Source organism: Wyeomyia smithii, chromosome 1, assembly GCF_029784165.1.
Source record: "Wyeomyia smithii strain HCP4-BCI-WySm-NY-G18 chromosome 1, ASM2978416v1, whole genome shotgun sequence".
In the NCBI taxonomy this organism is placed as follows: domain Eukaryota; kingdom Metazoa; phylum Arthropoda; class Insecta; order Diptera; family Culicidae; genus Wyeomyia; species Wyeomyia smithii.
The window spans coordinates 193302343-193326899 of record NC_073694.1 but is presented as its reverse complement, the minus strand read 5'-3'; the positions used below and the strand labels follow the sequence as shown (position 1 = coordinate 193326899).

Sequence of the window (24557 nt, the reverse complement as noted above, 5' to 3'; positions counted from 1 at the left end):
AAACCTCCACATGTCAAATTTGAGTTAATTGCTTTATTCATTCCCAAATATTACAGAAATTTGTGTTTGATTGATATAAGAGTCCTCTCTTGCATAAAAGGGAGGAGTGTCGAACCACCATGAAAATATTTCGTGCTTTCGAGAAACCACCACATTCCAAATTTGGTTCCATTTACTTGATTATTCCTCGAGATGTGCAGAAATGTGTGTTTCATCTGTATGATACTTCTCCCTTTTAGAAGAGGGAGGGGTGTGTACTCAGTATGGATATATGTTTTGCCTTTAAAAACCAAACTTGGTTTCACTTACTTAATTGGATCTCGAGCCGTGCAGAAATTTGTGTTTCATTTGTATGGTCCCCCTCCTTTCCAGAAGAGGAAGTGGTTTCAAACCACGATGGGAATGTTTTTTTTCCACGGGAACCATTACTTGCCAAATTTGGTTTGACCTATTGGATTAGTTCTCGAGTTGTGCCGAAATGTGTGTTTTATTTTGTATGGGACCCTTCCTTTACGAAAAAATGTGGTGTGTCGAAACACCATAGACATTTTTGTTACCCCTAAAAGCATCCGCATGCCAAATTTGGTATCATTTATTTGATCAGTTTCCGAGATGTGCATAAATTTGAGTTTTATTTGTATGGAACCCCACCCTTCCAGAAGAGGGAGGGGTCTCGAACTATCTTAGTGACCTTTCTCAGCCTCCCAAACAGTTATAAACAAAATTTCACGCCGATCGGTTGAGTAGTTTTCGATTCTATATGAATCAGACAGACAGACTGAGCTGCATTTTTATTTGTTTAGATTTTCAATTGTCATTTTTTTATTTTCCTGAAACTTAGTTTATTCTAAGTTAGTATGTTCTATGAGCTAGAGATGCCATTTTGCATTATTCGTTGTTTTCAATTACGACTCACTTTTTGAAGGGTATCGAAGATTACAAATATTTTTAGAGCCAGAACAGTTTGTTCGATTGGTCTGACGTCTTCGGCAAAGTTGTAGATAATAGTTTTGTCTCTCCGAAAAACATGTACACCGTGAAAAAATCGTTTTTAAAAATTTAATTTGAAAAAAATCTCAAGTTAAATATCTTGAAAACTTCAATTTTTTCAAATTCTATCCATATTTATGACAACTACAATACGTAAGCTAAATAATGATTCTTGTTTTATCATATAAAAGTGAGAAAAATAAATACCACTTTTCAAAAACAAACTATTTTATTATCTGAGCCAAACTGTTTTTTTGCGATTTATGTGATGTCTTCCGCAAAGTTGTCATTGTTGTTTTCTTTTCTGAAGAAAAAAATGAAAAAAAAACTATAAAATAAATATCCTAAAAACTCACTTTTTAAACCCCTGTTGTTTACAATTCTACATATTGTTAACTAAACATTCACTAAACTAAACACACGTTTTAATCGTATATTTCAATAAACCTGGTATGGCATTCAAACAAGGTTGACGTTCTTGAGGATAGGATGGACAGGTCCAATTTTCGATATGGCGGCTGGCTTTTGAAATAACTATGGCACGGTGACCATCAAAAGTCAGTTTTGAATCGAGGGCCACTTCAAGACTATCTATTTTTTAGTTGAATTTAATGAGTAATTTTCAATTCATTCAATTCATTTTACGCCAATACACAAACGAATTCAACGTTTCTTGAATGACAATCCTCAATGCAACGAATCGTCAATATAATTTTAAGGTCGTCAGCATGAAACACTGTAGGCCAATTCCAAGTGCAGTAGTGGCGTCATTGGAAAATAATATGAACAGTAGTGGTCCCAACTTGCTGCCTTGAGGTACCTCAGATTTATCGGTGAATGAAGGCGATAATTGTTATCCTCATCTTACTCGCCCTAATCTACCGCACAAATATGAACATATGTAGTCATTTCACAAATTGTTTCGAAGCACCCATTCGTAAAATCTTGTTTAGAAGTATTCGGTGATTTATACGGGCAAAAGCAGTTTATTTCAAAATGTTTCGACCCAGCGGTGCCGAATTTGGACTAGCGATGCCGCAGTTATTTTCTACGTTGCTGCGATCACCACTTTCGAAAACTGGAAACAATATGTTTTCTCCAAAAACAGAATTAATTTATTCCACATTTTGTTGTGAACTTCGAACATCGTTTCAATGACTAGTAATTCAGAATTAAATGCGACCTTTAATCTGATTTCCAATTTCGGTCTAGTTGCTAATGAGCGCATCGTAATATCTAACTTGGAAAAACTAATTCAATCTACTAATATAATTACAGTGTTACATTCTATAAATTTGAATGAGACAATCTAAAGCACATCATTAACCTGTACACTACCCTCATTAGAATTCTCGACAATGTAAAGCGCGAAACATTCCCAAGCCCTTCAAATAGATCCACATCTCCGGTCTCACGCAATTCGAACCCTTTTCAATCCCTACCTAAGCTTCTGCTTCACCGATTCTTCTTCCCACCGGTGTTTCCCCATTACCCCCTGCAATACCTAAACCGAACGTCACTGTATGCACCAGGCGTTCAACGGTGATAAGCGAGTGTTTAGTATAGTTTATCATTCGCCAATGAGACGACGAACGACCGCTGGATTAACCGAATGGAAAGTGTGCCATGGAAAAGTGCCTTTCCAGTGTGACACAGGAAACCGATTTCCCGAGCATGCGCCCGCCACGGTTGGACCGTCCATTCGTTCGGCAAAAAGCTACACACGGGAATGCTAGTGCCCAGAATAGTGTGCGTGAGAAGTCACGTGTACGGACACATCGTGTGTCCTACAAATGGGAGAATGCTGATTCCGCGCTACTTCACTATCTTCACGATACCGGGAGAAAGCGAGAGAGGGCACGGCCGAAGTGGACCCGAACGAACGGTTGGCAGCTGGCCAAGTCGGTCAGGATTCGGCAATCGCTGCGTCCTGCTGCCAGACGGGCTATGGTTTGGAGTTTTAGTTCAGTGCATACGGTGCGTCAGTAAAAAGCAGACCAGCAGGGGCTAGAGACCTCCGCAGCCAGCCGTTCTTGTACATCCGCGTTCGGCTACAGCCTTATTCCGCAATCCCATAAGCAATGACTGCGGGTTCCGTGACTGAAACAGTGTGATACAGTTGTGCGTTCGAAAGTAACTTCGACGGGCCGTTTTTCGCTATTACAAGTGCAATATTGCGAGTTTTATTTTGCGAGTGAGTATTTTTGTACCTGCCCTTAGGAAGAAGGGAATATCCGGTGGTGGTTTCAAAGTGTCTTCGTAGCTAAGCGACCAAAACGGGGTCCTTCAGCGACAGCTAGCGGTTAGTGCAAGACAGCGCCTCAAGAAACGATGAACTTTCTGGGTACGGTAGGGAAAACTCCAACGCTTCACCCTCAGTCTGTCAAGCGTGTTTATCTCGCAGTAAACACCTGATTACGCCAACCAACGAATCCGCTATCTCAGTCGCGCTATTTCAGTGCCAGTGTGTCACCTGTCCTGCATACGGTTCGACGTATGTCGGCGGAACCTCATAAATTAATCATGATCAATCTAGTCAGTCAGAAGCCCCTGTGGGAAAAAAGACCATCCCGTGTACACATTTTGTCAATTCCGGTGTCTCCTGAATTCATCAATCATTGACGTTTTCCTCCGCCAGCGCGGAGGAGGGTGCGCCCGATGTCACCTCAGTCGCGACTTCACCACAGGGGGCTATCATTCCCTCACTTTGGGGTTTCCACAGAGCCTTGCAGCGGATTCCCGCGGCGGGTTGGTATTGGGAAGGGAGAGATCAGGGAAAATTATACTTCATTGCGGTATATTTTCGTCCGTGACCAGCGAAGCAAAGCGAACGCGAACAGAACGCGAACGGAAACCGCGAGCGCCAGCTGGTGGACTCCGAAAAAATCGACCGCGTCATGCCGACCGAATAAGCGGGAAGGGCAGGTCCGGGTCAGTGGGGAAGCACATTCGATTGATCGATGTTCCTTCGCGGGCTTCCTTCCGTGAGAGCCACCGTGTGCAGTCACACTAAGGCGGGTCATTTCTTTTTTTGTGAACCTTTTGGCTTTGATTATACAGGGTGGTCATAAATTTTGGAAATAATGATAGAGATCTGTTTTTTAAGAGTTCGAAATTTCATTGCAGGTACAATTTGATAAATTACCCTGCACCTGTTGATTCAGCAGTTTGAAGGCGACCGACCTGTTGGGGATAATGGGTTCAGATTATAGCCGAATTTGTTGGAAACAAATTATCTTGCCATTGATGGGAAAAATTAGGCTACTGGAAACAGAACTAATTCAATGGCAGATTTTCCTTGCATTATAATTTGCTTCACGCTCTTGAATAATACTTTTTTTTTACAAAAGCCTTACGCGCTTTAAGAAAATAAATTGAATGGAAGCAGTTAACCGACAATGGGTAACAAGCACAAAACCATTTATAATTTTTTATAAGCGCTATTGCTTATTACATATTCCTTCTTTTGAGGCATTTCATTGAATTATAAAGTGAATTGAATTGAATTATTAAGTGAATGATGGCTATTTCACAAGACTCGTCCGCTTCCTGAAACACACATTCAACCAGTTTTGCTTTACAAACCAATGTTCTTGAGCTACATTTTTTCAACAGATGCGTATGTCAAAAAACAGACGTGTTTGCCCAGAATAATGGTGAAGAAGCTCTCTTTCTTCTTTTGGTGGAAAATAAATAAATGATCACATAACAGAGAAAAGAAGCTAAAAATCTCAGATTTGCAAAGTATCCAAATCACTTACTCAAAGTGATATCCTTTCTTCAATATACACTACAGAAAACTACTGCTTTTTGGTATAAATTTATAATTTATGTTACTGCTGTTACTGCTTTTCTATTTTCCCAATTCAAAGCCATTATTGATTAGGCTTTTGCTTATCCTGTTATTCTTTAATGACATTTTTACAAAAAAAATAAAACTCTAGCCTGTTATTGCGTTATTGTGGAATAATTTAGCGCAATCAAAGTATGAAAACTTGCCCTCAGACTATCTTTACAGATTTATAAACATTTTTGAATTTTATTATGTTACATATTTTGCACACTATTTTTATGAACCTTTTTTTGCTTATTTTGTATCAATATTCTCATTTTGAAATATTTTTGCGGAATTACAAGAATAAATTTAACCATTGATGTGTCACCATTTTGGAAGTTTTTTTTTCTCAAGTACTAGATCATTTGATTGTCTTTCCTTCAATACAATTCATTCCATTCTATCTTTTAAAAAAACTGCTATAAAGAACGTGAACTTACATAAGATTTCTTATCACACTTTTTTCTATTGGCGTCAAAAACCCTACGAATCAGCACAATTATTTTAGGTCTAGTTCCAGTCAGCTGAAACCTTTTACGTTTTTTTGTCACAGGCCGTTGCCAGAATATTAAAGAATTTCATCTCATTGAAAATATACCTTGTGACTTATTTGAAGTCTTAGTTTTTTTTTTCAAAATTCTCCCTTTTTGTGGAGTTTTTTAAAATTAAAATTGGCTTTGCTCTAGCCTTCACAGGTTCGAAACCGTTTTTATAATTTTTTATGGCTTCTGGAGTTAAGCATTGCTGTTAGCTCAAATTCATAAATTATACTAAGGAGATTTTTTCTCAATTTTTCAAATTTGTATTTTTTGAGCATCGGTTTTTTCTTTACTTTTAAAAATAGGTTTTTTCCGTGTTGAGTATTTTCGTCACCGCGACCAATTTTTTGATATTTTGTGACACAAGGTTACATGCAAGCTGTTATAGATATAGGAAAAGTTTTTAATCCGAGACAAATTTAAACATTATTTTGCAGCCTTCAATTAATAGCTTCACATCATGCCGCTGTTTGTGATGTGATTTCAATTCACTTAATTGTTTTATTATTATTTTATAAGAGTCACTTCGTTTTCGTGAATTCATTTGAAAATAATGTCTTTTAGGTCCCATCTAGGGTTTTTTTTTGGGAAAATCAAAACTCTACTCTTTTGTTAAATTACTCTGGGTAGAAGTAAAAATATGCAAAAGTACCTTAGACGCGAAAAACAGGCTGACCTTATTAAACAAAGTTCTTACAGATTTATATACTTTTTTTCAGAATTTTTCATGATCATGACAGTCAATTCTCATAGCGTTTAAATCTATTTTTTGAAACATTCCGCAAATAATTAATAAACTGAAATAAACTAATCAGTGTCGGTACAGAAACAAAACAACCTGTATCTCCGGTAGTACAACCTATGTCTATCCAACTGAATTGTATTGAATGCTGAATACGATTCTTACAGCTGGATTGAAAATTTAAGTTGACATTATTGAGTAGTTCGTAGAAAAATACGGCAGGTTTGAATCAAAACACTGCTATGTTTTATTTCCGATGTTCCGGTTTTGGACTTCACTTTTCTCAAAGGATCTATACATTTTTTAATGTATTTTAAAGAAATGTGTCAATAAATTTCAAAGATCCCCTGAGGAAGGCCAATTCCAAAGGCCGAAACGTAGGATATAGTTATTGTAGCGACTTGATCTCCCGGTAAAACTGAGAAACCCTAATTCCCCATAAGTTTTCCGTAAGGGAACATCCATAAATGACGTAGCATTCAAGGGGGGAGGAGGGGGTTTGCAGTTTTGTGACGAAATGTGACGATGGGGAGGGTGTGGGTTTAAGCCGAGCTACGTAGCAAATATGAAATTAGAAAAAAAAAATTTTTTTTCGAAATGTTCGTTTTTATTACTGCTTTGTCTATTTATGGTCATTTTTAATACTTTCTTGTCTTTTCTCGGTCATTTCTGATGCAAGGTATGTTTTTGATAAAAAAACATTTCAAAAAATGTCATAGGGGCGGGGGAGAGGTGTTATAAAGCTACTGAATTAATTATAGGGGGGTGAACTTTGTGACGAAATGCTACGATGGGGGAGGAGGGGGTCAAAAAAAACTTGAAAAAAAACTAGGTCATTTATGCATGCTCCCTAATGGTCGTTTTTTTTTATTTTAAATTTTGAGCATAAGTTTTTTTTCCTTAAAATTAGTTTTTTGTCTATAACTTTTCTGTTATTGTTAGAACAAGAAGTTTTAACAAGTCTTGAGGGAAGCTTAATTGATTGAATTAAATCTTAGAACATTTTGCATTGTTCTGCCCATTACAGACAAAATTATAGACAAAAAACTGATTTTAAAGAGGGGTGTTCCAAAAATTTTCGTTTTTGTCGTATCTAACGTACAAGTAGGACATCGCAATATTCAGCAATTGTTTTTATTTTTCAATTTTCCACAACTTTGCTTAAGAAAGCAATCTAGTATGTTTGAAATTAGAAAAAACATTAGTTTTATCTAACTGTTAGGTGGATTGATCGAAAAACCAAAAACGCCGAAAGTAAGGCTTTGTTCCATGAAACAATTTTGCTGAAGACATTGAGTACATAAAATCATTTTTTCACAGTCAAATCTAAAGCGATCACGATTTTTCGAATTTAGACCACTGTGCACTGTGGGATTTTCATATAAATCTTTTCACGAATTGTCAATGTCTTGAAATATAATACTTGGAATGTGTAGAAACTATTTTGGAAGTTATTTCATAAAATGATGGTTGAAGAACGTGCTTTACAAGAAGTATATCGTCGTTTTTATATCACTTTTTTGTACTTTACGACCTTCAAAAGGGAATTATTCAAAAACGTACCGTACGATGATTTTGAAATTTTGACCAGAGATTCTGGACGTCATAACGAATCGAATGGTGTACTCAGGTTCTTTGGAGCATTTTTTTATAATAACGGTCCGTGGGAGTTTTAATTTTTATAATTTGACGTTGACTTTGTTGAGTAGTTCGTAGAAAAAAAACCGAGTTCTAAACAATAAATCAAAACGTTGCTTTGTTTTATGGCCACCGCTTTGGGTTTTGGACTTCACTTTCCTCAAAGGATCTACAAATTTACTAAATTTTAAAGGAACGTGTCAATAAATTTCAAACATCCCCTGAGGATGACCAATTCCAAAGGTCGAAACGTCAGACATTAAATATTGTAGGATTTTGATGTACCGTTAAAACTGAGAAGCCTTAAACAATGAAAAAATCGAACTCCTATTTAAATTAAAAAAGAAAATTTAAAAGTAAATTAATGAATCATTAAAATATAATTTTTCGAAAATGATCAAATAAAAGGAAAAAAGCGAGGTGTGAATTCGTTAACGAGTAGCGATCAATTCAAAAGTTTTTATAATATACTGAAAGTAGTATGTTTTTGTACATAAATTTTGTGTGGCGACAACTCTGGAAAATATCTCGTTGACAAGCTAATTTAGGTTTAAAAAAATCCAATTTTTACGTTTTTTCATTTCAAATTTTTATATCATTTAAAAATCCTGTAAAACCGAACTCAAATATATTTTTGCGCATCTCTCGAAGTCCAAACAAAAAGAAAAAAAAAGAGTTTTATGAAAAGAAAAAAAAATTTCACGATTTTTTATTTCAAAACTTTTATCACTTAGAATTTCTGAAAAACCGAACCCGATTATATATATATATATATATATATATATATATATATATATATATATATATATATATATATATATATATATATATATATATATATATATATATATATATATATATATATATATATATATATATATATATATATATATATTTCTTTTTTTTGCGCATTCCTCCTCGGTCCGAAGTAAGAGGAGAAAAATTTTACGGCTTGTTGTGACTCAAATTTCGTTGTTATAATTTTTTTCTTCTCAATATCAATTTCAAAATTTGTAACGGACTCTGAGGAATGCGCAAAAAATATATTTGAGTTCGGTTTTTCAGGATTCTTTAGTAATAAAAATAAATTTATTCAAAAAAACGGGAAAATATATAAAAAGTAGTTCGTAGAAATATGTGGCTTCTTAGTCATAACGGTGGATCTCAACGCTGCTATGTTTTGAGCCCGACGTTTCAGCGTTTGGATTTGACTTTCCTTAGGGGGTCCAAAAATTTATAAAATATATTTTTAGAAAATATTTTAAAAATTTTATAGATCACCTGAGAAAGACCAAGTCCAAGGCCGAAACGTCGGACATAAAACATTGTAGCATTTTAATCCACCGTTTAAACTAATAAAACCTAATTGTTGCCCCATAGATATTTTAAGGAGAAACCAATGCAAAAAATAATCGGGAACAAAAAGTATGCATATCACTGGTCGACCAAAGCGAAACAAATGCTGCCCCATAGCTCAAAATAGTTGCTCTAGACAGATCATAGCTTTTTCACCATTCCTGTGACTTTTGGTGCCCCTAGACATTGTCAAAATAGGCCAACTTACGTCAAAGTGTCGCATAGTAATTGCTCGCCGGGTTCGTCGCTTCAACTTTATGTTTACGAGAAAACTTATTAAAGTCTCTGGAAAAATATTGATGGCTAAGAGCACCAAAATTCACCGAAATAGTTCAAAAGTTATGATGGTGCTTATTACGGGAGTCACTTCACGGTGAAATCGAAAAGCAGTGAATGAAATCCTATTACGGGATAATACAAAATTTCAACTCAATTGAACTTAAGGAAGTTGTTCCTCAAAGCGGTCAAAGTTTCACTTTTTCGACTGATGACGAAAGGCACAGGCAATTGTCGATATCGAAATTTTTTTTATGCCAAACGTCTTAGGAATGCAAAAAAAGTCGAGATCTGGTGTTATCTCGAAAGAAAATCAGAAAAATCAACTTTCTGGGAGTTATTAATTTTTGGGCTGCGAAATTCGTTTTACTTCTCCTATTTTCATTTTCAATCTCACTTCACGGAGGAACTATTTTTTGTCACCTCTCTTTAGGTGGAATCGGGAATGATGAAAAATATACTGCATTTGTGTTCTATTCCAGATATCTGTATGATCATGTATTGCATTTAATACATATCATCAATTTTTACGAGATATAATTTGACAATATCAGAATAGGGTTTAAATAAATGCACTTTGAAAAACATTCCAACTGGAATTTGGTTTCTTTTCCTACGGATGATACTGTGAAACTGTGAAATATTGAGGATGAATTATTTTTCGTTTGATTCGACATCCACTAGAATTCTTGAAAATTTCATTCGAATATTATAACTTCAAGTTCGGTTTTTCGGAATGATAACGAGTTTTTCCTAAATATCTCAACTGTGCAATTCGTTCATTATCATTTTGACTATCGTAATTACTGTCATAATGTTGACTGATTTAGTTATGACTAAACATAACTTGAGAATACAGTTAGTAAAATAATGCCACATGCAAAAATTCGCCTAATTTGGCTTGCAATGCTTCAAATAAGATTTTGGTCATTTGGAATAATGGTATATTGGAATATCATAGTAATATCGATTTAAACATTCAATGGAAAACGAAATTCTTATCTGCTAGTCTCAAAAAACGTTTTTCATGGTCGGAACACTTTTCTTTCTCCGGTTTAAATCATATTTCTCTACCAGAAATGCTCCACTCATAGGCTCTCACTTTTTCACAAGACACAGTGGGGCATGTGCCGCAAAATGCAACATCTTCACTGCCAATTTTCACTAATAAATTAGCTCGTTTTGAACGATTTTCACACATTTTCACACGCAACGCACTCAACTTGAAGTGTCTACCTATATGTAACAATTTTTAACACAAAAATCTAACGAATTGAAAGCACGTTGCATCTGTTCACTACTGTGCTGCCAACTCTTCTCTCAAAACCTTCTAAACACAATCGAGAGCACACAAACTGGTCAGGCTGTGTTGCTATGGTTCGCGACAATCATCGTAAGCTACAGTCGTGATTTGATGAGATTTACGAAAAATAGTATGAAATGTATTTATGTAAGTTTAATAACATGTAATATAATGCTACGTAATCAGTTTCTTCCTAATCTCTGATATAAGCTGAGTGTATGTACATATTTATTCAGAACTAATGGCTCACTCAGCTCCAAATCTCTGGAGCACATGCAAACCAATTATTACAGAGTGTGTTTACGAACCACCAGTAATCCTCTCGGAATGAATCCAGTGACCTTCCGAACGCCTCATACTGTTTCGGGAAAATGAAAACAACTTGGAAGTTGCTGGAGCCCACAATTTAATCCACACAAGTGAAATCGCTTAAGCCATAGCAAATTGCATAATCTTTCTTGGAATTAACCTTGGGTACCAACACAAAGGCTAGAGAACGAAAGTCAGTCAGTGCAGACTTCGTGTCGCTTTAGTCATTCTAAAGCAAAAGGCTTATAGGGATAATGTAAAATAATTTCGGTGAAAAGCATTCAGTTAAATCGAAACAAGCAAGTTTATAAATGCACTCCAAAGAATTACCGAACTTGCATTAGTGAATGGGGCCTTCAAATTCCACATTTCGTTCGAAAATCTTCGCGAGAAAGCTCATTGAGTAGGCTTAGAAACTTCTACAACTCTATAAGGCCTATGTGATGAAACGCACGTACACCCACTCTCGTCAAAGATCTAAGCCAAATCCTTTATGCTACCGTTGTGTTGTTAGCAACTTTCAAGGTGCTGCAGTGAAATTTCAACCGTCAGAACTTTCTGCGAACAGACTTTTCGCATAGCAGTCAGGGCCGTTGTTGAAAGTAATCGAATATTGAGTGCTTCTCACCGCAGTTTCTTAGTTTAGTTTCCCAGATCCGCTGTCACGGGAAACTCGAAAAACTTGCGGTCTATTTTATATCATAACTATACTACTGTGTGCATCCTAGTTGCGGACCGGAAAGTGTAACTTTTTCACCTCCACACTTTGCAGCCTCGGACCGTCAGTTAAGAAAATGCTCCTGCACCGGTTCTTAGACTGTGCAGACGCAGACCGGGTTGTTGTTGAGTAGCCATACTGCAAACATTAAAAAAAATATCGCGATGAAGAAAAACTGCAACGAAACTATTTACCGACACTGACGGTGAGTCGAGAGTTCAGGTGGATGATACAATATCCTTACAATATGCACAATAGAATGACGCCATGGTCTCTCAGCTGTGTTCAACTTCGTAAACAGCCAAAGGGATGTAATCCGTCCCATTTTTTTGTCATCTTATTTGCACCACTTTTTGGGAATGAGTAAACGTAATTAAATACAACGTATTTCCCAGCCCAATGCATAGCAACAAAACAACGAACTTTCCCATCGTGCTTCGAACGACGAAACGTCTGCTCTACTTCCGGACTAGAGGCAAAGAAAGTTTCATTTCCATTTCACAAACTGACCTAGGTAGAGAGAGGGTCAACCAATCTACCAGGGCGATCTTATAACTTGCCGCTTCTTGATTATAATTTAAAACTGCCAACATAAAGTTTCGTACATCCTATCGCCTGAGGGGATAGGACATGGGAAAAAAATCCCATTCTGCCGTCCCTAGATGATGCGAAAGTAGGAAGTTGCAGAAAGTTAGCTGCTGACAGCAGCTAGCAAAAGCTCCGATGTACGAAGTTGTTTGTTGTGAATGAAGAGAAATATTGAATATTAGTTCAAAACTATATTTTAACTATAAATTTAGTTCTAGTGGAGCAGTGGAAAATTGTAATTTCGAACTAATTTTACGAAAATTGTTAGAATTTTTAATGTTTTGAGATTACAAGTGAGACTGAAATTGCCTTGTCAAATATATCTGGGATAAATTTTGTGAATTTACCTCAATGCACAATTTTTTTCTATCAAGTTTCACGAACTTTTTCTCCTCGAAGAATTTTGTGACACGATACTTATTACTGTGAAAGTTTTAATCTAAATTAAAATCAGTGTACAGTGGAGAAAGGGTCTACAATCCCTTGTTTTCCTTTTATTTTCGACATAAAAAAACCAAGGTATCACTTGGTTTAGGCTGGCACCAACTCATATTTTGACCAATCCTGCACAAATTTAGTTGTATAATTGTTTCCCGCACGATGAATGAACTTCTAGACTACCTGTCAAACTTGTCATTTTTTCGCATATTCTATAATACGTGACAAAGTTCGATGAATAACTGCCCACTTGAAAGTCAATTTCATCAATTAATTACCTTTCAGCTGGTTTGAAACCGGTATTTTAAAGATATTTGAATAGCGTTTCTATAAAAAAATAATATAAAACAGCTTAAATCTGTACAAAACACTGGTCGACGGAAGCGAAAAGATTGCCTCACAGCTCAAACTGAAAATAAAAAAAAAAGATTACAGCTTGTAAACCAATCCTTCGAATTTTGGTGCCTCTAACAAATAATGAGATTATAGATTATAGATTTTAAACCATTCCCGAGAATTCTGGTACCCTTAGCCAGCTCGAAAGAGCGTAAAGTTTTCAGAGACTTAAATGAGGTTTTCCTGTAAGCAAACGTATAAGCGACGAACCCAGCGATCATTTACTCTGCGGCCTTTTGGCGCATTTCTAGCTTTGCTGGGGGCATCAAAATTCTCAGGAATGGTTCAAAAGCTATAATCTTTCATTTTTTTCCAGGTTGAGTTCTAGGCAGTGCTGATAAAAGTCATTTTCCCCAGCAAAATTCTTCGAAAATTACAGCCAATCATTTTCAATTTTCACTTCCAATGATCGCAGCACTCTTTCAGATACACTAGATTTTCGTCTTAGTAACGTGCTGTTATACTCAGATGAAATAGATCGCGCGCATCGTTCACGGTTACGGAATAAAATTTGACGACAAATCCAACCAAATGATCTTCACTTCAAAGCGAAAAAGAAAAACAAACAGTCCACTCAACCAAAATAAACCTCACTGAAACACTTTTTCACTGACACTGACCGATGCCTTGACAATCTTCGTTAACTGATAAACTGGTTTTGTTGTCTTGCTTCCATCGCATGAAATATAATGAGATGTTTTGACAGTTCACTTCAATGCAACAAGCGGGAACTCTGAAAGGATTGTAAAAAAATAACGTTTACGGATGCTTTTTTTCACTTTCACTCAAGAGTGTCAACAAATATCAACCCTGGTTCTAGGTAATCGTGGAAAATTGAAAATATATTTTTTGTGTCTTCTTGGGTCTATACATTGACCTAGAGTTTTGAGATAATATTTTTTCTGAAAAACATGATTTTTTAAAATGATTTTTGAAAAATTACAAGAATGTTTCACTAACAAGGTAAACTGGAAATTTCATACGGAGTGACCACGAAAAACCACACACTTGGCATCGACCATCACGGATTTGCCTCAAAGCTGAGGGAATTATTTATCTAGGTTCACTTTAAAAAAAATCCAGTTTTTCTCCCCGCTCTATGGAATTCCCCTCTCTATTGCAAAATAACGCATTCTTTGGTCAAAACCTTTTTGTTCTCTTTTTTACAAAAACTATGACAGGTAATTTTTAAAGGAAATATGCTAAGGAATCTAGAAAAAAAAATATTTTTGACAGGAAGTGTTGCCAGATAGATTATTTTTGTATGAGAAAAGAATGTTTGCATTTTTCGGTGAATTTAGACACTTTCATTTGAGATTTTATGATTTCATCGTGTTCCTCGGAAAATTTACTTATGAAACACTTATTACCCCGATGTAATATGAGCCAATCTCAAGTTTTAACATTTTTACGAAAATAATTATAAATTTCTTAATAAATTTTTCCTAAATTCTTTAGACTTAAGATTTTCGAAATATACTGGTAGTTGACTTTTGAGGAAAATGAGCAAAGGAATCCAGAAAATATATTATTTTTGACGGAAAGTGTTGCCAGACTATTTTTTTATGTTTAAAAACTAAACTTGCTTTTTTTGGCAAATGCAGCTGATTTTATTTAAAATTTGTTAATTTCATCGCGTCCCTCGAAAAATTTTACGTAAGAAATACTTATCATCCCTATCATGAGCCAATCTCGAGTTAGGGGCCATCCACATACCACGTGGACAGATTTTGAAGGATTTTGACCCTCCGTGGACAACTGCCCATAACAATTCTAAAAATTGTGTATGGACCGTGGACATTACAAAGACCCCCCCCCTAAAGCTGTCCACGTGGTATGTGGATGGCCCCTTATAAGATTTTTACTGAAATTGTTCTCAATTACTTAGTTAATTTTTCTTACAATTTATAGGCGCAAGACGTCTAGAAAACACTGGAAATATTGCAAAAAAATAAACCAAGGAATCTAAAAAAAATATTATTTTTGATCGAAAATGTTGCCAGATAGATAGAAACTAAATATGTATTTTCTGGAAATTCAGCTGATTTTATTTTAAAATTGATATTTTCATCATGTTCCTCGGAAAATTTTATGTGAGAAATACATCAGCCCGAAAAAACATGATATAACATTTTTATGAAAATAAATTTAAATGTTTCAATTTTTATTATTACCTTGCTGTGATAAGAGTTTTTCACGTAAAATTTCCATAGAAATATGTTGACACTTTAAAGTTTTAAATTTTAAGTTGTATTTGCAGAAAAATGCGAATTTAGTTTAAAAAAATACAAAAATAATTTATCTGGCAACATTTCCGGTCAAAAAAGATATTTTTTTCGGATTCCTTGGTTCATTTGCTTCAAATTTACCTTCCGGTATTTTTAGGACGTCTGGTGTTTATAAATTGTAAGAGAAATTAATTAGGAAATGTTAAACTATTTTCGTAAAAATGTTATAACTTGAGAATGGCTCATGTTATCTCAAGGTGATGAGTGTTTCTTATGTGAAATTTTCCAAAAAACATGATAAATTATTCAAATATGAAAAAATGCTACGAAAAATGAAAATTCAATTTTCAAATACAAAAATAATCTATCTGGCAACACTTTCGGTCCCAACTTAGGCTTCGTACACAAATTACGTAACGCTAAAAATCTAGATTTCAGACCCTCTCCCCCTTATGTAACGATTGGTAACGTTCGATATGACCCCCCCCCCCCTCTAAAATTACGTAACGCTGAACAGCCTGACCCCCCCTCCGAAATTTTCAATTTCGAGCAAGCATTACAGTTACGTAACTGTCTCTACTACCCTCCTCCCTTCCCCCCTACGAAACAAAAAAGTAACGCAGACTCAACCCCCCTCCCCCCCTTCATTCGTTACGTAATTTGTGTACGACGCCATATATTTTTTCTAGATTCCCTGGGTTATTTTCTTTAAAAATCATCTATCGCTATTTTTCGGACATCTTACGTGTATGAATTGTAAAAAAAAGAATAAAGAGATTTTGTACAAGAAATGCGTGACTAGACCACAAAGAGGGGGGTCCCACAGAGCGATCGACACCAAAATTGAGATTTTTTCAAAGTGAACTTCGATGAATATTTCCCCAAACTTTGAGCCAAATCCGTGATAGTTGTGTCCAAATGGTTTGAATACTTCGTATGGAACGACCCAATTAAAACAAAAAACATTTTCATCATTTTGTACTTGTAGAAGAAGAAGAATACAACACATAAGGAATGAGGTTTTACATTGCAACCGATATTTTTCTTGCAGAGACTTCAGGTTTTTTAGCACTTGCGTTCGCAACATTCGACTGTTTTGTTTCGATTTCGGTGGATTGACGAAAAACCCAATAGAAACTCAATGTTAGAAGACTGCTTTGAATAGACTTTCGGAGCTTTTGTTTTGCTTTGAAATCATGGCGCTAATGTTGGTTAACTGTGTTAGAAGTTTCGATAACACCCGAAATACATGCTTTCTCCCACGATTTCTTGTTGACGGTCGTTAGAAAAATATTGTTGATCCTCAATCTTGGGCTTTCGATTCAGGATGCAGCATATTGTTCGAAAATTTCTGCTGAATGAAATCGCCGCCAGGATTGTTTGGCGTAACGCAAGTTTGAACATCGGTTATTCATGCAGTTGTTGATGCAAAGTTACTCAGCCATCGTTTGCGAGGGATTCATTTCTTGTACGGTGACGGAAAATGCTGGAACTAAGTACACCTAATTAATTTAGCGCTCTATATTTCTCCGTCGTCCGATGGAACGGTGCCTGTGATGTTCACACCCATGGAAACTCAACACTCAGTGCATTCTTGTCTAGTGCACAACAAACGAGTGTAATTGTTTTTCCTCATTGACACTTCAAAAGTCTTTAGAAGGAATCACTAATTAAATCCACTCGTCACGTTTTCTACAGTTGCATGCTTGTACTTGAAAGTAAAAAAAACCCTACTTCTGCTTTGTGGAAAATGTTTATCTAGTAAAACGACGAACGGAACCAGCATTCCACAAAGTCATGCTTTGCACTGCATTTCCGCTAACTCGGTTGAAGATAAACTCAACACCAACCAGGGCGACAAAAAGTGTGCGGAGCTTCTCATTTACCCCCAGACGGAAATACCAGCTTGAGGTTTGAATATTTGAAAACACCAAAAACAATTAATTCTAAATCATGATGGATGTCGGAGGCGGATAAGCTGTCGTGCTCAATGTCTGGCAGGATGATGTTCTGACGGGAGTTTATTTAAATTTTCCGTCTCTCTTGATTACACTAATAAATAGTAGGTGCCTCATTAGGCGTTCCTAAATGAGCGTCATTTGATGCTGACGATCATTCAAATGTTCATGAAATCAATCGTAATAGAAAGCAGCTCACTTTAATTGGTTTCATTCGCCACTGCGTGAAAAAAAGGTGTCCATAATTCCTCGATCTTTCCTCGCTTGAACAGAAATCTTCCAAGCAGACGTAAATTACTTCTTCCACCAGAAGCAGAAGAAAATACAATTATAACTAATAAAAATTCAATTAAACCGTTGCACTTTTTCCACGAGAACACCCGACACCCGGGCTTTGATTTCAATAATTAAGAGGAAATGTACTCGCTGAAAACCGGCTGCTGCTGTGGGTCCTTTTTGCTGCGAACAGAGGAAGTACTACGGCTTCCCCGACTGCCGTAATTGCCGTACTCATCATCGCCGTGGCTGGCTTCAACGTCAGTTTTCTTGGTTTCGACAGAGGAACGGAAGCTAATAGATTGTACAGTCTTTCCCCCGGGACCATTCTCGCTTTGCGTGTTTTCCTCGATTGCCACCCCCCCCCTCCTTCGGCTGCCTTGCAAACATTGGAAAGCTTTTAGCACGCTCGCAGTTAACATCGTTTTCGCTATCAATCCTCTGCGTCAGGCAGCACTTTTCCTCCAGTAGTTGAGATTTCCGACGGATTCCTCACTTCGCTTCGTTTCGCCCCGTCTGGTGTTTTGTTATCGGTACATCAGTCAGCAAAAGTTCCGTTTGCGAGCTGCTGCTGCTGCTGCACTTGTTCCGGGTAGAACGCGTGGGACCGTGTGTGTAATGGAAAAACAAGCTTTTTCTTTCCAGGATCGTCCGAAGATGGCGCTCCGCCTCCGGGTGTTCTGAGTTTTATTCTTTACAGTTCGAAGAATGCGTTCATTGTCTTGTAACTTGTTCGCGGAACGGAGGCTGAGGGATAGACCCTGGATGAAGCTGTAGGAGCTAAGATTATATGGATTTGACAGTTGGGTTACGTGAAACAATTCATTCAACTAAGAATTGGTTTATATGGCGACCGTAGATTTACGAAATGGTATATGTAAACACATTATCTATCAAAACTATGAAAAAAATAAATGAAATCTGTTTTATGCACTATGGTAAATCGCCATTTTGGCAGTTTTATGTGTCGAACAAATTTACGATACTGAAGAAGATTATTAAATGTTTATTAAAATTTCAATAATAATTAGAATTTTGTTATAATTTTCTGATAGAACAGATATCCGGTTCCAAGTACCTACTTGATTTTAAAAATAATTTTGTTTTGTTTGCACAAGGGACCGTTTTTCACAAAACTTAGTACTTAAACTGTTAAAAAGTGTATTTAAAAATCAAATGTGGCAAAATATTTGTGAATAAAAAAAAGATCTTGAAACATTAATAACAGTTAAATACCGTTAATACATTTCTTGGTATTAATAATCACAGCAGTATTTTTTTTTTTTTTTTGAAATACTACTTCGAGATAAGCGCGTTTAAATTTTCTATTCAATTCAAATGAGCAAAAGAAGAGTAATAAATAGAAAGAATATTCAAAAATAGAAAAAAAAATACAGAAAAATGCTGACTGATTATAGGCAATAGTAACGCAGGATAAAAACTTGTTTAATTCCTCGTTATTGTGGATGGCCAAATTGCCAAGAACGGAACTTTGTCTTTCCTAGACTTTGCCACGACCAGACATTGTATCTTGCAAATTTGATTGAACAGATAAGCGAAGTAAAACAAATATCTTGAATACCTACGGAGAGAACTGATACAATCGTCAGGCGGCGGCGCGTAGGTGACGGAATGAAGGAATGTGAAAAAAGGGACGCACTACGTTGCACACTGTTTGCAGGTATGCAGACGAAAATTTTGCGCGATGAACATTCGTTTTTAGTCAACTGTGTAACCATTAACAAGCACATCGTTAAGATAGCTCCAATGGCAAGCGGTTACCAGGAAAGCTTGTCAAGCACTCTAAGCTAAACTAAAATTGTTATGAAATACATCAGCTCGAAGAAGGCCACATGCGTTCTTTGAGCAAAGTAAATTTGTTTACCTCCAAAATTACAAAATGCGTGATCGCAGTTCTACAAAAAATTTCAAGCAATTTCGATTATCGAACTAGTCTGAAGTATGTGAATTAGAAATCTGTCACTAGATTATTAAATAATATGTTATACAGATTTAACTGCTAGTGTCATACAACACTGCAGAAAATAACAAGAAAACGGAAGTACCACTTCTGCGATAATACCAATGGCACTTTTTAGCACCCCAAAATCATTTATTTGAAGTTATAAAACAGCGTGAATGATACTAAATTTTGCTTTGGCAAAGGAAATTATTAGAAAAATTGCTCTTTTCATCAGCATAAGCAATGTTCTGGTGAATCTTGCGATCTTATGAAATGCAACTTACAAAAAAACTAGATTAAAGTAACTTTTGTATGAAATCACGGTACTCTCACAAACCATTATTGTTAAAAAAATCTGGAACACCAATCGTTTCGTTTTGACGTCCTGAATCTCTGGTCAAAATTACAAAATCGTCGGTACATTTCTCTTTTTTGAAGGTCGTAAACACAAAAAGTAACATAAAAATGGCGAAATACACATTGTAAAGCACGTTTTTCAACGACCGTTAAATAACTTCTAATAACACATTTCAAGTATTATATTTCATGACATTTACAATTGCTGGAAAGAATCATTTGAAAGTCTCACAGTGGTCTAAACTCGAAAAATCGTGATCATTTCAGATCTGACATTGAATAATTGAATTTATGTTGTTAATGTCTCCAGCAATTTTTTTTTTTTTTTTCATAGTACAAGGCCTTACTCTTGACGTTTTTGGTTTTTCGATTAATCCCCCTAACAGTGAGGTGAACAAAAAAAAATTTTTCTGAGTCAATATGGGGTATCGGCTCTATTAACGTCAGGTTTTCCAATTATCGTCCGGAAGGTTAATAAAGTCATAGAGAACTAATCTTTTTCAGAAAGATGCGCTGCATTATGAAGAACCATTCTGCGAGAAAGTAACGCTCTAGGACATCATTTACCCCCCGGACGATAATAGATAAAACCTGACGATAATAGAGTCGATACCCTACCACATTCGTTTCCTTCAGCGAAGTTGTGGAAAAATTGAAAAGAAATAAAATTGCTAAATACTGCGTTCTCCTGATTGTACGTTAGACACGGCTAAAACGAGTTTTTTTTGGAACTTTGAAGTCGGTTTTTTTGTCTATAACTTTTTCTGGGTTTGTCCCACATTTTTTTCGTATATTTTTATTTTTGGGGATTTTTTTTTTTGAATATGCATGGTTTACTCGCCTTTAGTTATTTGACTCACAGAGCCCAATAAATATCGTAAATGAGTGATCTTTGTCCAGAATTGTTAGATAAAACCAAAGATGACTAGAACAAGATTCCCGACTTCCAGTTTTTTCATACATTTTTCCCACGACACCTTCACAACAGTTAGTGCTGCCATCTGATGACTTAAATTCGCATAAAATTATGGTTATTATCAGAACCGATTTATCGTGCATAATCCGCCAGATGAAAACGAAAACTAGATGGCAGCACCATACGAGCATATTGAAAATTAGATGGTCGCACCGTGCAAGGATATTGAAAAACAGATGGTAGGACCTTACAAGGATATCGAAAAAAAAGTGCTTCACCTTTCGCCACCTTGCCGTCATTATCAAATTAGTTCGACTTTTGTTCACGCGCAGCGACAATCGTGTCCGCTGTATACTTCAAGAGTCAGGTATCTTGTACTAGTCATCTTTGAAAAAACCCTCCAAAACACATGTAAAAGAAATTTTTTCGGAGAAAAACTGATTTTTTCACTACAAAGTTGGTGTTATGACGAAAATTCACATAAAAAACAGTTTCTTGATATCTCCTCCGGGGGCAGAGATATTGGCATTTTATATGTGATGGAAATCTAAGCATTTCAACAAATAAGTTGAGTAACTTTTTTATTTTGGGAGATAAAAAATAACAATGTTTAGAAAAAAATGAATTTTTGGATAGCTGATAACTTGATAGACAATTTAAAAATTCGGAAAAAACTGGAAAAAAGTAAGAACGAAAATTGTGATTTTCATAATGTCTTTAGAAAATTTTCTTGTTTTAAGATAACCTAAAATTTTGTCGAAGACACCTTGCGTCTTTCTCAATCTAATTGAAAAGTAAAATTTCTATCCCACTCATTGGTGAATTGGTCACTCATCTTTCTACAATAAAAGATACATTTTTGAGTATCCTAAAACTTTCTCGAACGCACCTTATGGCTATAATTAAGATTTGAATCACTTTTTTATTAATCGCACAAAAACGGCAAAAAAACGCACTGTGCAATGGTGATATTGAGCTTTAGTTAGTGGCATTTTTGTAAACATGCGTAGATGCTCCACCACATGTATAACCTGAGCCCTAAGCCCCGGTAAGATATCTTATTTCAATCTTATTTCGCGAAAATTTTCGTCGTGAATTCCGCTTTGCAATAAAAGTTTTTGTTCTTGACTAAATTTTTTTTAAATGTGTTTCGAAGGGTTTTATCTAGAAATGATGGAGGAAATCACTTTTTTGCAATGTTTATTGGGCTTTGTGAGTCAAATAACTAAATGCGATGATGAACTTATCTATGCAAAATACTCAAAAATACCCTGCGAAAAAAAATATGAAAAAAATGTGGGAATCTAACAGAATTACAGAAAGGGCAAAAAGTGCTTTTTAACTTGAAAAAGTAATTTTTTATTTGTAACTATGTAACTTGCAAACGATGAACAAAATTTTTACCTGTATGAAAAAAAAAATCCGCGTGATTGTCCTACATTCCTAAGGAGGCTACTAACGCCACAACCAGGCGGGGCCGCGTAAGTGATAGAATGAAGGAATGTGAAAAAATGGACTAACTGCGCTGCGTTTATAGGTACACATACGAACGTTGGGTGCGAAGTACAAAAACTTTTAGTCAACTATATAACTGTCACCAAGCATATCGTTAAGATAACTCCGAAGACAAGCGAAAAAAAAAGCCAAGTTCATAATTTCGAACTACTAAAGCTAAAGATGTTACGAAACACACTAGTTCGAAGTAAATTTTTCCTTGTCTCCAAATTATGGCACTTCTTAGCACCCCCAAATCATTTACTTAAAATTGTCAAACAACTTGGTTGAAACTGAATTTAGCTTCGACAAAGGAAATTGGATCAAAAATAACTCTTTTCATCACGAAAAATAATAACTACTCATGGGATGAATAATTTTGGGGCGCTTAAAAGTGCCATTGCGCAGTGGTCCTGAAAGCCAAAAAGTGGAACTTAATTCCATAGCGCCTTTCACCCACATTCTAGTTTCATAGTGTCTTCAGAACAATTGCTTCTATGAATGAACCACATAATCTTACATTGTCAGGAATTATGAGAAGTTTATTACATCTATACCTTTAAAATGGAGTTCTGTCTGTCTGTCTGATTCCTATAGACTTGGCCGGGAAAGGTTATCATGATTGTTTAAAACCCCTCCCTTTTCTGGAATGGAAGGCCCCCATACAACTGAAAGACAAATTTTTGCACAACTCGAAAACTCGAATCGAGCAAATGAAGCTAAACTTGACACGTTAATGTATTAAAAAGCAATAAATATTTCTGTGGTAGTTTGACACCCCTCCTTGCTCTGGATGGGAGGCTCCCATACAAACGAAAGACAAATGTCTTTGTATAATTCGAGCTTTATTCCAGCAAATAGATGCAAATAGAGCAAGAAATACTTCTGTGGTAGATCGACACTCCTTCTTTTCTTAGAAGGAGGAGCTGCCATATAAATGAAACACAAATTTGCATAACTCATATACTAATCAACTAACCAAATTTTGCATGTGGAGCTTTTTTGGGGGTAAAAAATGTTTCTATGGTGGTTTGACATCCCTCTCTTTTCTGGAAAAGGGGCCTCCTATTCAGAAGAAACACAAATTTTTGCATGACTCGAGAGTTACTCAAGTAAATGGAGCCAAAAATCGCATGTGAAAAATTAAAAGGGGCCGAAAATATTTTCATGGTGGTTTGACACCCCTCCCATTTCTAGAAAGGAGGGTTCCCATACAAATAAAACCCAAATTTCTGCACTAATCAAGAGCTAATCGAGCAAATGAAACCAAATTTGGCATGTGAACATCTTTGGGGGCGAGAAAATGTATCTATGATGGTTCTACATCCCTCCCTCTTCAGAAAGAGAGTGGTACCATACATATGAAACACACATTTCTGCACAACTCGAGAACTAATCGGTCAAGTGGAACCGAAATTAGCATGTGAACATTTTTGGAGGTGAAAAATCTCTATGATGGTTCAACACCCATCCCCACTTTGGAAGGAGGAGGGGCTTGAAAACATCCGTGATGATGCACAGAAGCCAAAAATTGATCAAAGACACAATTTTGAATTCTATGATGGCGACTTCCGGTGTCTGGAAAACAGCCCAGAAATACCGAATGACGCCCAGAGACCAGAAATTAACTTCACATGCCATTTTGAAAGTCAAAATGATGACTTCTGGAAAACAGCTGGAAGTGGCCAAATATGGTATTTTCGTAACAACAGATACTTGAACTCTATCTCAGACACCATTCTGAATTCTAGGATGGTGACCTCCGGTTTCTGGAGAACAGCCAAAAAAATGACCATCCAATATGGGTATTTCCGGTATTGGACTGATGGTCAGAGGCCAGAAATTGACTCCGCTTGACATTTTGGAATCCAAGCTGACGACTTTTTTCACTGGAATTCAGCTGAAAATGCCCAATTTTTAGAATAGAGGTGATGTACAAAAGCTGAGAGGCAGAGATTTTCTCATTCCGATAAAACCAATCATTTCAAACGATGATTCTAGAACGGTGTTTTTTGCGTTACATCATTAACGGATGCTCTTCTAAGGAATATCTCTTCGATTACACAAACGCCTGCGATGATACCATTAGGATAGCAGCAATTTATGTAGCAGCGCTTTCGTTCGTAGACAAAATCCAAAATCTTGCAATTTTGAAAATGCTGTTTCTCTGGAACGCGACATTTTGTTTTTTGCTGATAAGTGATTCCTATGTAAAATCGTCTGCTAAACACATTGGC

The 24557-nt window shown here is 36.1% G+C and overlaps 1 protein-coding gene across 22 annotated transcripts in view; it reads left to right on the top strand.

Moving 5' to 3' along the window:
• LOC129718215 (complexin) overlaps positions 1 to 24557 on the top strand; it is a 496349-nt gene that overhangs the window by 345769 nt on the left and 126023 nt on the right. For 3 of the 22 annotated variants that reach the window (XM_055668760.1, XM_055668759.1, XM_055668757.1), the window contains exon 1: positions 2955 to 3334. The exons of 17 other annotated variants lie outside the window; for them this stretch is intronic. In XM_055668760.1, coding sequence (XP_055524735.1) covers positions 3322 to 3334 — 13 coding nt within the window. In that variant the 5' untranslated portion in view covers positions 2955 to 3321. Of the gene's footprint in view, positions 1 to 2954; positions 3335 to 24557 lie in introns of those variants that run through there. 2 more of the 22 variants (XM_055668761.1, XM_055668762.1) reach the window with 2 other exon arrangements.